The sequence below is a fragment of the Montipora capricornis genome, chromosome 4 (genome assembly GCF_036669925.1).
Source record: "Montipora capricornis isolate CH-2021 chromosome 4, ASM3666992v2, whole genome shotgun sequence".
In the NCBI taxonomy this organism is placed as follows: Eukaryota; Metazoa; Cnidaria; class Anthozoa; order Scleractinia; family Acroporidae; genus Montipora; species Montipora capricornis.
The window spans coordinates 24,458,293-24,468,292 of NC_090886.1; the positions used below are offsets into that span (position 1 = coordinate 24,458,293).

The 10,000-nt window shown below is 41.1% G+C and overlaps 1 protein-coding gene across 1 annotated transcript in view; it reads right to left on the minus strand.

Annotated features, from left to right (window-relative positions):
* LOC138046389 (uncharacterized) overlaps positions 1–836 on the minus strand; it is a 1,197-nt gene extending 361 nt beyond the window's left edge. Inside the window, exons 1-2 of the mRNA XM_068893031.1 lie at positions 176–836; positions 1–58 (exon numbers count right to left, since the gene is read on the minus strand). The exon at positions 1–58 is cut by the window's left edge and continues 361 nt beyond it. Coding sequence (XP_068749132.1) covers positions 1–58; positions 176–836 — 719 coding nt within the window. The remainder of the gene's footprint in view (positions 59–175) is intronic.
* Positions 837–10,000: the final 9,164 nt, after the last annotated feature.

A 10,000-nucleotide genomic window follows, 5' to 3' on the forward strand; every position in this document is an offset into this window, starting at 1 on the left:
TGAAGGTCCCGCAGTAGTCCAGAATCGTTTAACATTCCTGCGTCGTGTTTACGCCCCTCTAGAAATGAAGTCGAAATTAACATCAAACATGAGAAGAGAATTTTCTTCTTTTTCTGGGGAGGGGGGTAGGGGTTTTATTAAAGTTTAAAACACTAGCTTTTCATTATAAACTCACCAACTGGTCCAAATAGGTTTCCAATAAGGCCATTTGGTAGGGACAAGGATTGGAATTTTAAGGCGTGGACCCTCTTGTGGCCATTGTACACAATTCTCTGACGCTCATTTGGTCTTGAAATGGGACGGACTGTTCCATCTACAAAACCGAAACAGTTGTCAAGGGGGGCTCCCTTTCCTGATATCGCGTCTGCATAACGCTGCAAAGCCCCAGGATTCAGAAGATCTCGATTCCATTGTGTTATACGGTGCCCATGAAGGTCATAAATATAGTCGATGACATCATTTGAGATCAGGCTTAAAACAGAAACTGGTCGGCCAAATCGAGGAATCAGATCGCTGAGCCTGCATGGGTAGGCAACTCGTTTGAGGAGTATGCATAGGCCTTCCATGTCGTCACAAATACTCCTCTGTACGCATTTAAACACCGGTGGCAATTGGAGGGCTGCAACAAGGCGAGGGAGATCGTGTTTCTCGACACGAAACTCTGCTTTGCACTCTGCGGAGTTCATAGAATCCAAATCAAACTGTTGATAGTTTTCATGGGGAAAATCTGGATTCTTTGAGATGAAACTATCGTGAAGTAGCAAAAACTCTTCATCGGAAATAATTTCATCGCCGTAGAGAAGTACAAGGAGGTCACGAAATTCTTTAAAAGACATTTTCCCAGGTGATTTTCACTGTATGAAGAGACTCGTCCACGTACCGTAACCGGTTTGCTAAATGTTTTTTTTTCCCGCCGAAAAGCCGCCGTGGACGACGTTCTCGTTCCAGGGCCCAATGGGTCATACCAGTCCTCGTTCTCGTTCTCGTCCTCATTGCTAAAGTTCGCTATTATCACTGGTATGATTACGAATTGGACTCCACTCAGTCATATTACCATTAGTTAATGTTTATCTCTAAACGAGCTTCTCTAAAAGTCGTTGATATCTCCAGACATAGAGGCGTCGTTGTTGATAAAAAAAAATTAAACACGAGAAGGAGTGTTTCATAGGATATCCAAACACCGAGAAGAGAGTTGAATCAAAGTGCCACTGTCGTTACTCGTGGATATGATTTCAAGTTACCGCGATTGTTTAATAAAATTGGCAGGCTGAAGTTTTCTTTATGCATTAGTCAGTGTGATATAACAGCTGGAAAATTGTGTAACAGCACGGGGGGCTCTCATATGCAACTAGATACCCAAAATAATGCGTGTGTGAGGTGATCCCCTTTGCTGGAATTCAACCCTGTAAAATAAGTCCACCATTTCTCTAATAGGCATATGATAAGATTACTCTTTAACACATCCTCTATAAAGAGCTGTACCATGTGTTCAAAATTCCTAGCACAGGTGACAGGGTAATTTTGAATAAGATCTGATTTTTGTTGCCAGGTCATATTGTTAATGTCATCAGGTTAGGCAAGAAGAGCAGATCCATTCAGTATTTATTAACACTTTTTGTGCCAGTTATACATTCGTCCAACAAACCTTGAGAATATTTATCACTATATTTGATACTGTTACACTTAGAGACAGATGGTCTGAACCATAACTGACCACAGCAAGTGCATATATATTCAGGGCCATGTGTTATGTTATCACGAAAAGACTGAATCACTTTTGACTTGGGATGTCTAATAGAGTCTTGACCTTGACAACTGCAGCTTGGTTTAGCCTTGAGCTCTGTATAGCTTTCCTTAAAAAAATGATGGTTCTGTGCTTTTCTGTTTAGTTCTCTGAGATGTTCTGGATTGGAAGCTTTACCTTTGTGAAATGTTTGCTTTTCATATTCCCTTACTGCTTCAATATTTTCAGATCTTTTTTGGTGTTTTGCATTGCTTTTCTTTTCCCTGAACTCTTTATTTTGTCTCTCCCGCTTGATAGATTCTCTCATATAAGCTCTTTTTGCCACTGCTTTGTAGAAATTATTACTGACGATCACATTTTTGGCCATGGTTTATTAATCGATTATTACCTCTGAATGATTGTTGACATTGGTAACACTGCTGATTTCATAAGCTGAAATACTGTCATTGTAATAATCTAACTGAACTGCTGAAACAGTGTCTTTCATCTAGATGTCCAATGTTAATAACAGTAGTTTCCTGTTGTCCGCTTATAGGAATGATAACAGTTACTGGTGCCCACCCCTCAATGGATTCATTTATACGTATTGTAACATTTAATACATCGGAAACTGCTTGCACAATAAGTGCATCACACCATGTATGTTATTGTGACAACATACCCACAATTGCTCTGTAATGGGTCCAATAAATTTTTGACAGCTGCTTCTGATGTATTCAACTCCAGCAGCATGCACGTTCATGTCATAGGATGGATCATTGTATAACTGGTGGGCAACAGAAAAAAAGAAGCATGAACCATCCGAGGTACGTTCTAGTGTCTTCAATCTCTTTTGAGCTAATCAAGCCTGTAACAGTGCTATAGAAGGATTTCTCAGTACTGTATGTGTACTCGTTCCTTGAGCAACAGGGCCTGGGTTCGATTCAACGTCTCCTGATATCAATAGCTTTTCTCTTTTTAGACAATAACTCATTTTGTTGGTTCAATTTTGTCAAGAGAAAATGAGGGGACAGAGAGGGAGGCTCAAGGCGTTGGCCGGGATATGTTAGGTCCACGAAAGTTATTTTTAGACGAGCGGAGATCTTTGTTCTAGAGTCTGTCTTCTGAGACGTCCGCATGCAGTTTTGCCTCGCTCTCAGGTTCTTAGTGAAAAGAGAAAATGATGGCACGCGTGGAAGGCTGATGAATATATATTTTCTTTCAAACATCGGACCGAGGTTGGCGTGAATGCGGACGTCTCGGAAGACTTCCGCTCGTCTAAAAATAACTTTCGTGGACATGACATATCCCAAGGGCTCGACCGGGAGCCTCCTTCTCTGTCCCCTCATTTTCTCTTGATTTTGGTGAATGCTTAGTAACAGATTGATCTCGAATATACAATAGAACTGACAAGTCTTTTTTGTGTTTAGCAGTCCTGCGGGTAATAAGATAAAAATGACGATTAGAATCTCCTACTCAAAGATTTGTTACGTCTGAGTTGCGCTCTACAATCTTGGACAAATTAAATGGAACATTGAGACCACCCCTCCCCCAAAATCAGTGATGGGAAAATGGCGCGTTTTGGCCTTCACGCACCTTCATCCTTGATTTGGGGGAGAGGGGGCATTTCTGTTCCATTTTATTTTGTCCAAGATTGTCTATGAGCCCCTGCTTGGCGTTACCAGTAGTATATGGGGTAATCACGACACGAAATCTGCTCTCGTTCGCTCAAAAGTTACATCATCCGAGAGCATGTGCATCTCTCATTCAAAAAATAAACTGAGCAAGGCGACACTGAAAAAAAACTAAATGCAAGTGGCATTTCAGGTTAAAGTGCTACTGTGATCAAATCTTTATCCCTTGAATTTTTTGGTTTATCACATAGAGTACCATGAAACATTAAAAACGCTGTTTACCGTTTGGAAATATCTGCATTGGTTCCAGAGATATTTAAGTTTGAAAAATGTGTTAAATATGCAAATGAGAAGGCTGATGACGTCATTCACCCAAACCAGTAGAACATCAAGAATATAAATAGAGCTATCTCGGTCAATTTGCAACAGAGACCATTGAAACTTGGTGAGCTGATAGTTCTGAAGGCAACACACTTACGACTGTAAAGAAATTGGTTCCCATGGCAACTCACTCTTTTCCAGTCCCCTCCAACCTGATTTCAATATTTTGGTGATCTCAGGCTAGAAATACATTTACCAAGGCCACAAACTCGACCTAACATCTTTATATGCTGGCAGGATCATGCAGATGAGGTACCATTTGCAAATATCAAAACAGAACGCCAAAGGTGGTCTGCAAAGCTTTTAAATATCAGGGAGGTCTGGAACCCAGTATGTTGCCATGGTAACAAAAATGGTATGCTCATATTGTGGAACACATTTACTAGAATCTTAGTGCAAAGAACCAAGTATTTCTGATACAAATTGGCTGAGATATCTTTCTCCATCATACTTGATCAAAATTTGGTAGGGTTTATGACGTCATCACTTGGCTAATTTGCATATTAAAAAAACTTGAATATCTCCAGAACAAAAAGAGATATTTGAAAATGGTAAACAGCATTCTTCTTCTCGTACAGACTACGTGTTTATGTGCCAAAATGGCTTCGATAGGGAAGATTCAACTTTCGTCACAGTAGCACTTTAACATAAATTGCAAACAAAAAAGGGAATAAAACTATTGGAAAAAAATAAAAAGAAAAAGAAAGAAATCGCATGTAAGGAGGATTCGAACCTTCTACCACAGATTATCTACCCCATCCAACTATTCAACCTATACCCACATTCTACGCTGTAGACTTTGCATCCGTGCGCTAACTTGTTGAATTTTTAAGAACTGCATTTGCCCTCCCTTAAATTTGTTGGCGATATTTACCTGATCTATCTTCTAATTTTTCCACGCTGAAAAATAGAGCATGATTTACGTTCACAAAAGTGTTGACGGGCACGATTTGCAGGCTATCAGCAACGAATTTTGTCGATTTTTCACGATTTTGTCGTCTGGCCAGAAAGGTGACAGAAGAGATTGACACTTTTTTCCATTGCTTGTTAACAGTGCTTAACCGTTGAAAAGCGTCTCAAAACAGACGTTAATCGTATAAAAAGTCTCGTGAATCGTGCCTCAAACGTTTTAATGTCATGTAAAACCATTCAAGTGCTCTACAAAGCTTTAAAAGCGCTACTTTAATGCTTGAGTCTTTTGCCATTGCTTCGTTTAATCTCAGCGATTCGACCCTACATAGACCCTATAGTTTTACCGATTAACTCCCCAGAAATGCTTCCAGAGTAAGATCAGTAGTGGGCTTGAGAACTCTAACTCTTACTTTTGTTTCCTCGGGTATTCTTTTTCTCGATGGCAATTTTTTCGTCAATTCTACGTAGAGTTATACCCTTATTCTTGATCGTACTGGCAAATTTTCATTTTAGGTTTGGCTTTTTTATACGCTCCGCTTCTCTTAAAATATCTTCCATGTAGTATCTCAACATAGCAACACTAGCGACGAGCGTGACTGCGTCAGAGGCCAGTGGTTTCGGATGATTAATGATTTGGTCAATTAATGATTAATTGACCAAATCTTGAATTTGTGACGTGATAGCCTCTATAGACAATCTTGGACAAATTAAATGGAACATTGAGACCACCCCTCCCCCCAAATCAGTGATGAGAAAATGGCGCGTTTTGGCCTTCACACACCTTCATCCTTCATTTGGGGGAGAGGGAGCATTTCTGTTCCATTTTATTTTGTCCAAGATTGTAGGTCTAGACATTCTTACTGCAATATAATATTATTTTCCAAAAGCAAGAGATAAACACTTTCTCAACTCAGACGAGCTCGGTACGTTCTTCTTTAAATAATGCACCATAGACTTTCCAATTACCTTGTCTTTATGAAACAAGCTCGACGTTTTCTTATAAGGAATTCTGGAAGGTTCTCTGTCCCACAGCCCTTGCTCTGTCGCAGGAGATTGATACGGATTCCTCATCAGTTACAGAATCGATGACTGAGTATTTCGACAGTTCGTCATTACGGTTCGCCACACAAGTACTAGTGTCTGGTAGTATGGGTTGCTTGGTTGCCTCACTGTTTTTCATGTCACTGATGTTGTTCAAGTTGGATTCATATGGCTTTGATGACTCATAGCTTGCAAAACTTCGTGATAGCTTTGATAAACATTGGTATACTTTGATAGCTTCGATGTCACTCTCCAAATGGAAGTCACCTTCCATGCGGAATTAATTAATCCTCGTGAGGTTAGGGGATCGACAGAGACAGTCTTCTCACCATGTGTCTGTCGATTCCATTTCGTCATGTTTTTAAGTGTTCGCGTTGGAGAGTGAAAGGCGGTGCACAATTAATTGCACCAATGTGTACTCGTTCAGAATCTTTTGCTTCACCTTCGAAGAGCGCCATTTCCTTAATTCTTCAGTTTCTTGCTTCTAAATGCAGCGGAAGGTGCTCAAACACTTAAGTGTAAAAGCCACAAACAAAAATGGCGGCGCATAACCTAGCGAAATGAGGCCGGTTGCTCGAAGCCTGGTTTACGCTAACCCTTGGTGAAGAGGTGTCAAAACCTATAGGTTTCCATGACGTTTAACGCTGGTTAGCGCTAACCATGCTTCAAGCAACCCGGACCAGGAAGTCACAGCTTTCTAAGCTGTGTTGTGATTATCCATCCTCATTGGCTAATTAGATCGAACTTCCGGTTACGCAGGAGTGACACATTTGCATAAAGATCCCACCAAAACAACGAGTAAAAACGAGGCCCAAGGTCGAGTTTTTAACCGATTTCGAGGTGTTTGGATTTCCGATGAAACGCACTTTCGAGTGTTTGATATTGCTTCTCAAAGGAATCAGTATTTAAGAGATATTTGGGATCAAAGTTGGCGAAAATTTTATGCTAATTTTATAATTCCTTTTTGTTTTTGGCTTATGAATCATTAATGAGTTTGAGAAAAGTATAAAGCTAAGCAATTAACCCTTGCAGTGCAGGGTATCACGTTAGGGTTAAGGTTGATGTCCTTACGTGTAGACGGTATTGTAAAGGTTGAACAAAAGCGAAATAAATCGAATTGAAGCGAAGATACAGTCCTCTATTTTACTGACCAGCGTGGGGAAATATGCCCCAATGCAGAAACCCGTCGATTGAATAGCCACTTCAATCAATTGATTCGAAAATAAAGCGCAAAATTCAAATTTATTAACATATTCCAATGCTCTATTTACAGACGTTAAAAGTTGCAATTTGTTAAACCATTACATGTATGTTTACAAAAACGCGACTACAAAAAGTCGATCTTATTAAAAATTGTTGAAGCAACGTATGTCGATGGGAAACTTAATATTATTGCCTTTAATTAATTCTATGGAAACCCAGTGTGAAAACTTTGTGAACAAATTAACTGCAAAACCTTCACCTTGAACCAACTCACCTCCCAATTTGCCGGTCTTTTTTTCAACTGCACACGAATTACCCGTCAAAGTGCATGGATTTTGTTCGCGTGATGAACAGACGGAAAGAGGTATGTGAGACGCAATTTTCGTCGGTCACGAACTTTTCGCGCCTGTTGAAATCGTCCAGTTTAAAGACGACCACAAGACTCATGATGCGTCTGGTCAAATTGTCCGCTTCAGCACGTTTGTAAAACAAGTAATGTCTTGTGCCCCTCTTTCTACCAGATGAACAAATGCAGAACAAATGTTTGCCAAAGTTCGTCCCAGACGGATTATGCGTCTCTATATAGCATAAAAAGGTCATTCGATTCTGAAAGTGCTTCTGATCACTTGTTTCACTTTGACATAATTAAGCCAAAACAAAAACAAGCAAAAACAAAGCAAGTTTGAATACGGTCATTAGATTCTAGTTATGGTTCGATGAAGACTTGCGTGTTAAACAATACTCGGGCTTTCCAGTGATGAACCTATATCCAACATTTCCGACTAAAGGCACAAACTGACGTCTGGGTTTCATTATAAATCCGGATTACTGCCAAAATTTAACCAAGCTCGTCTATCAACACTTGGAAAACTAGGGAGCCTTGGTTTAAAGTCATTGCTTCACTCAAATAACATGGTTTTTCATATCTTATGGGTTAGGTTTCGAGTGGTTTCGAAGTAGTTCGATTATCACAAGCTGCGACGGAAGATGGCATTTAAGGCAAAACATTAAAGGGCAAATCAGCAGATGTGACACGTTTTACGAATAATTGCATGTTAATTCCACGTTTGTATGGGCGAGTGATGTAAAATGGCATTTTATCGGATTGACTCTGCAGCCATTAAATTACGCGTTTACAATGAGTTTTTCCTCTACAATTTTTAGCAGATCCTTGCGACATTTTACAAATTCTTGGACAGCATCTGACGTGACACCATTGCAAGAGCGAAGATCGAGACGAAAGATAGGTGGAAAAAGCCTAAAAAAGGAGAAGGCTTTGTCTGACAGTTTAGGACAGCCGCTGAGGAGAAACTCGTTGATCAAGGCTTGACCACAAACACTTTCAATATCTTGATCGGTCAATCCAGGACAGAAGCTCAAGTCCAGTTTGCGCAAGTCAGGGCAGTGTTGAACCAATAAGCGAAGGGTTGCTCCAGTGACGTCACACCCGGATAGGAATAACGTCGACAATTTCAAAAAGGACTTTTGCTCTCCCCAGGGCCAACACGAGAGTCGGAAACAGGTAAAATGAGCTCTTTCAATAACGCGTCTGTGATTCCCACGGACCAACTCAGACCTAGAACTTTGAGCCGCGGGCAGATGACAGAAGAGAGCGCGTACACAGTGGCTTCTGTAGTGCCACTCAGGTAAAGCTCACGGATTCTGGGAAGGCGGACCAACAGCCATTTTATTTGCTGAAAAGAAACGTTTGTCCAACTAAGGTTCAGAGTGGTTGGCTGGCGTCGAACGATTCCCCGAAGGGCGGCAGGTGAGACAACTCTCTTCTCCGAAAGGTCAATCACAGACCAAAGCCGGCGATCCATGCACCAGCGATTCCATGTGCGACAAACGCGCATGCACGTGCACAGCTCAGGCTGTGAGAAAAAGCTAAACACTAAGAGCCACAACTGTCTCACCATCACGTGACTTTGGCCGTTTTCTAAGGAAAAAGACTCAGGCGTAGGAGAAAGTGGACACGGACGGACGACCCGCTTGGGTCGAACCTCCGGAGGGGGACCAGGGGTGGTTTGGGCACAGCAACAGGACGGCGAATGCGTGAAGCTGCAACTTCATCACTCTCAGCAACAGGGGAAATGTCACTTTCTTCCTCTGAGGACTCGTTCTCTGTTTTGTTCTTCTGAAAAAAAGGAGAAGGAAAAATTTACCAGAGGCTCGAAACATAAACTGCTCTATGTTGAGTTCCTTTTGTAGAGCAGAGGCGTGGTGGTGAGTAGAATTGCACCCCCTTTTATGTGGAATGGATTCATATACTGGTTGTCGCCAAGAGTGGACTGAATTTGTGATGTTTCCTCCCAAACCCAGCACGTCGCTTATTTTACCTGCTTGCAACATATGGGAGAGTATGCTGCACACACGCTTCGTTGGCTGGGACAAAAGTGTTCTTTCTAGTTTCGTGCGACGGATATACTATAAATAAAAGCGGCACTTAAACTTCAACCTTTATTTTCTTTACTGAAACGTAACCGGAGGTTAAACATTAAACCACTATTTCACTGTGAGTGTGCAGGTAAGGAATGCCGCTGCTATTGACAGTTAGCGCCGCAACAATCTAGGAAAACACTGAGATTTTGACTTTCTCTTACGGCATTCATTGATAATGATGTCCGAAAAGTCAAATTGATGCTCATGTCATACGCAAGGTAGCAGGTAGAACGGGCCCTTTGCATAATACTGTCATATGGTTATAAAATCTGCCCTGCTGGATGGCACTGGGAAATCCAAAACACAACAAAAAAAAGTCACCCTCGGCTGGTTGAAATGGCTTTGTTTTGGAGGCTGTTGCATTCTTTTGCTCACGTATGGCGAATTGAAAATGCTGTTGAATAATGTTATTTCGCTCCTATATAAACAGCAACGACCCAAATTGCTCTGTCTACAAAAGGAAAATCCATTTATGCGGTTCATGTCGTTCACTAAGAAGAGGGAAACCATCTTGGAGGTTGGGCTGGACAAATGAACTTTTCAAAGGGGAGACAAAAGAGTTCCAATTTGTAAATGCAGTCAGTCAGAACTGTCCAATAAATAACTTTGACATACTTAACGGTGACGTCACTGTCGCGATTGCTTTCTGAGACGAACGTTTCTT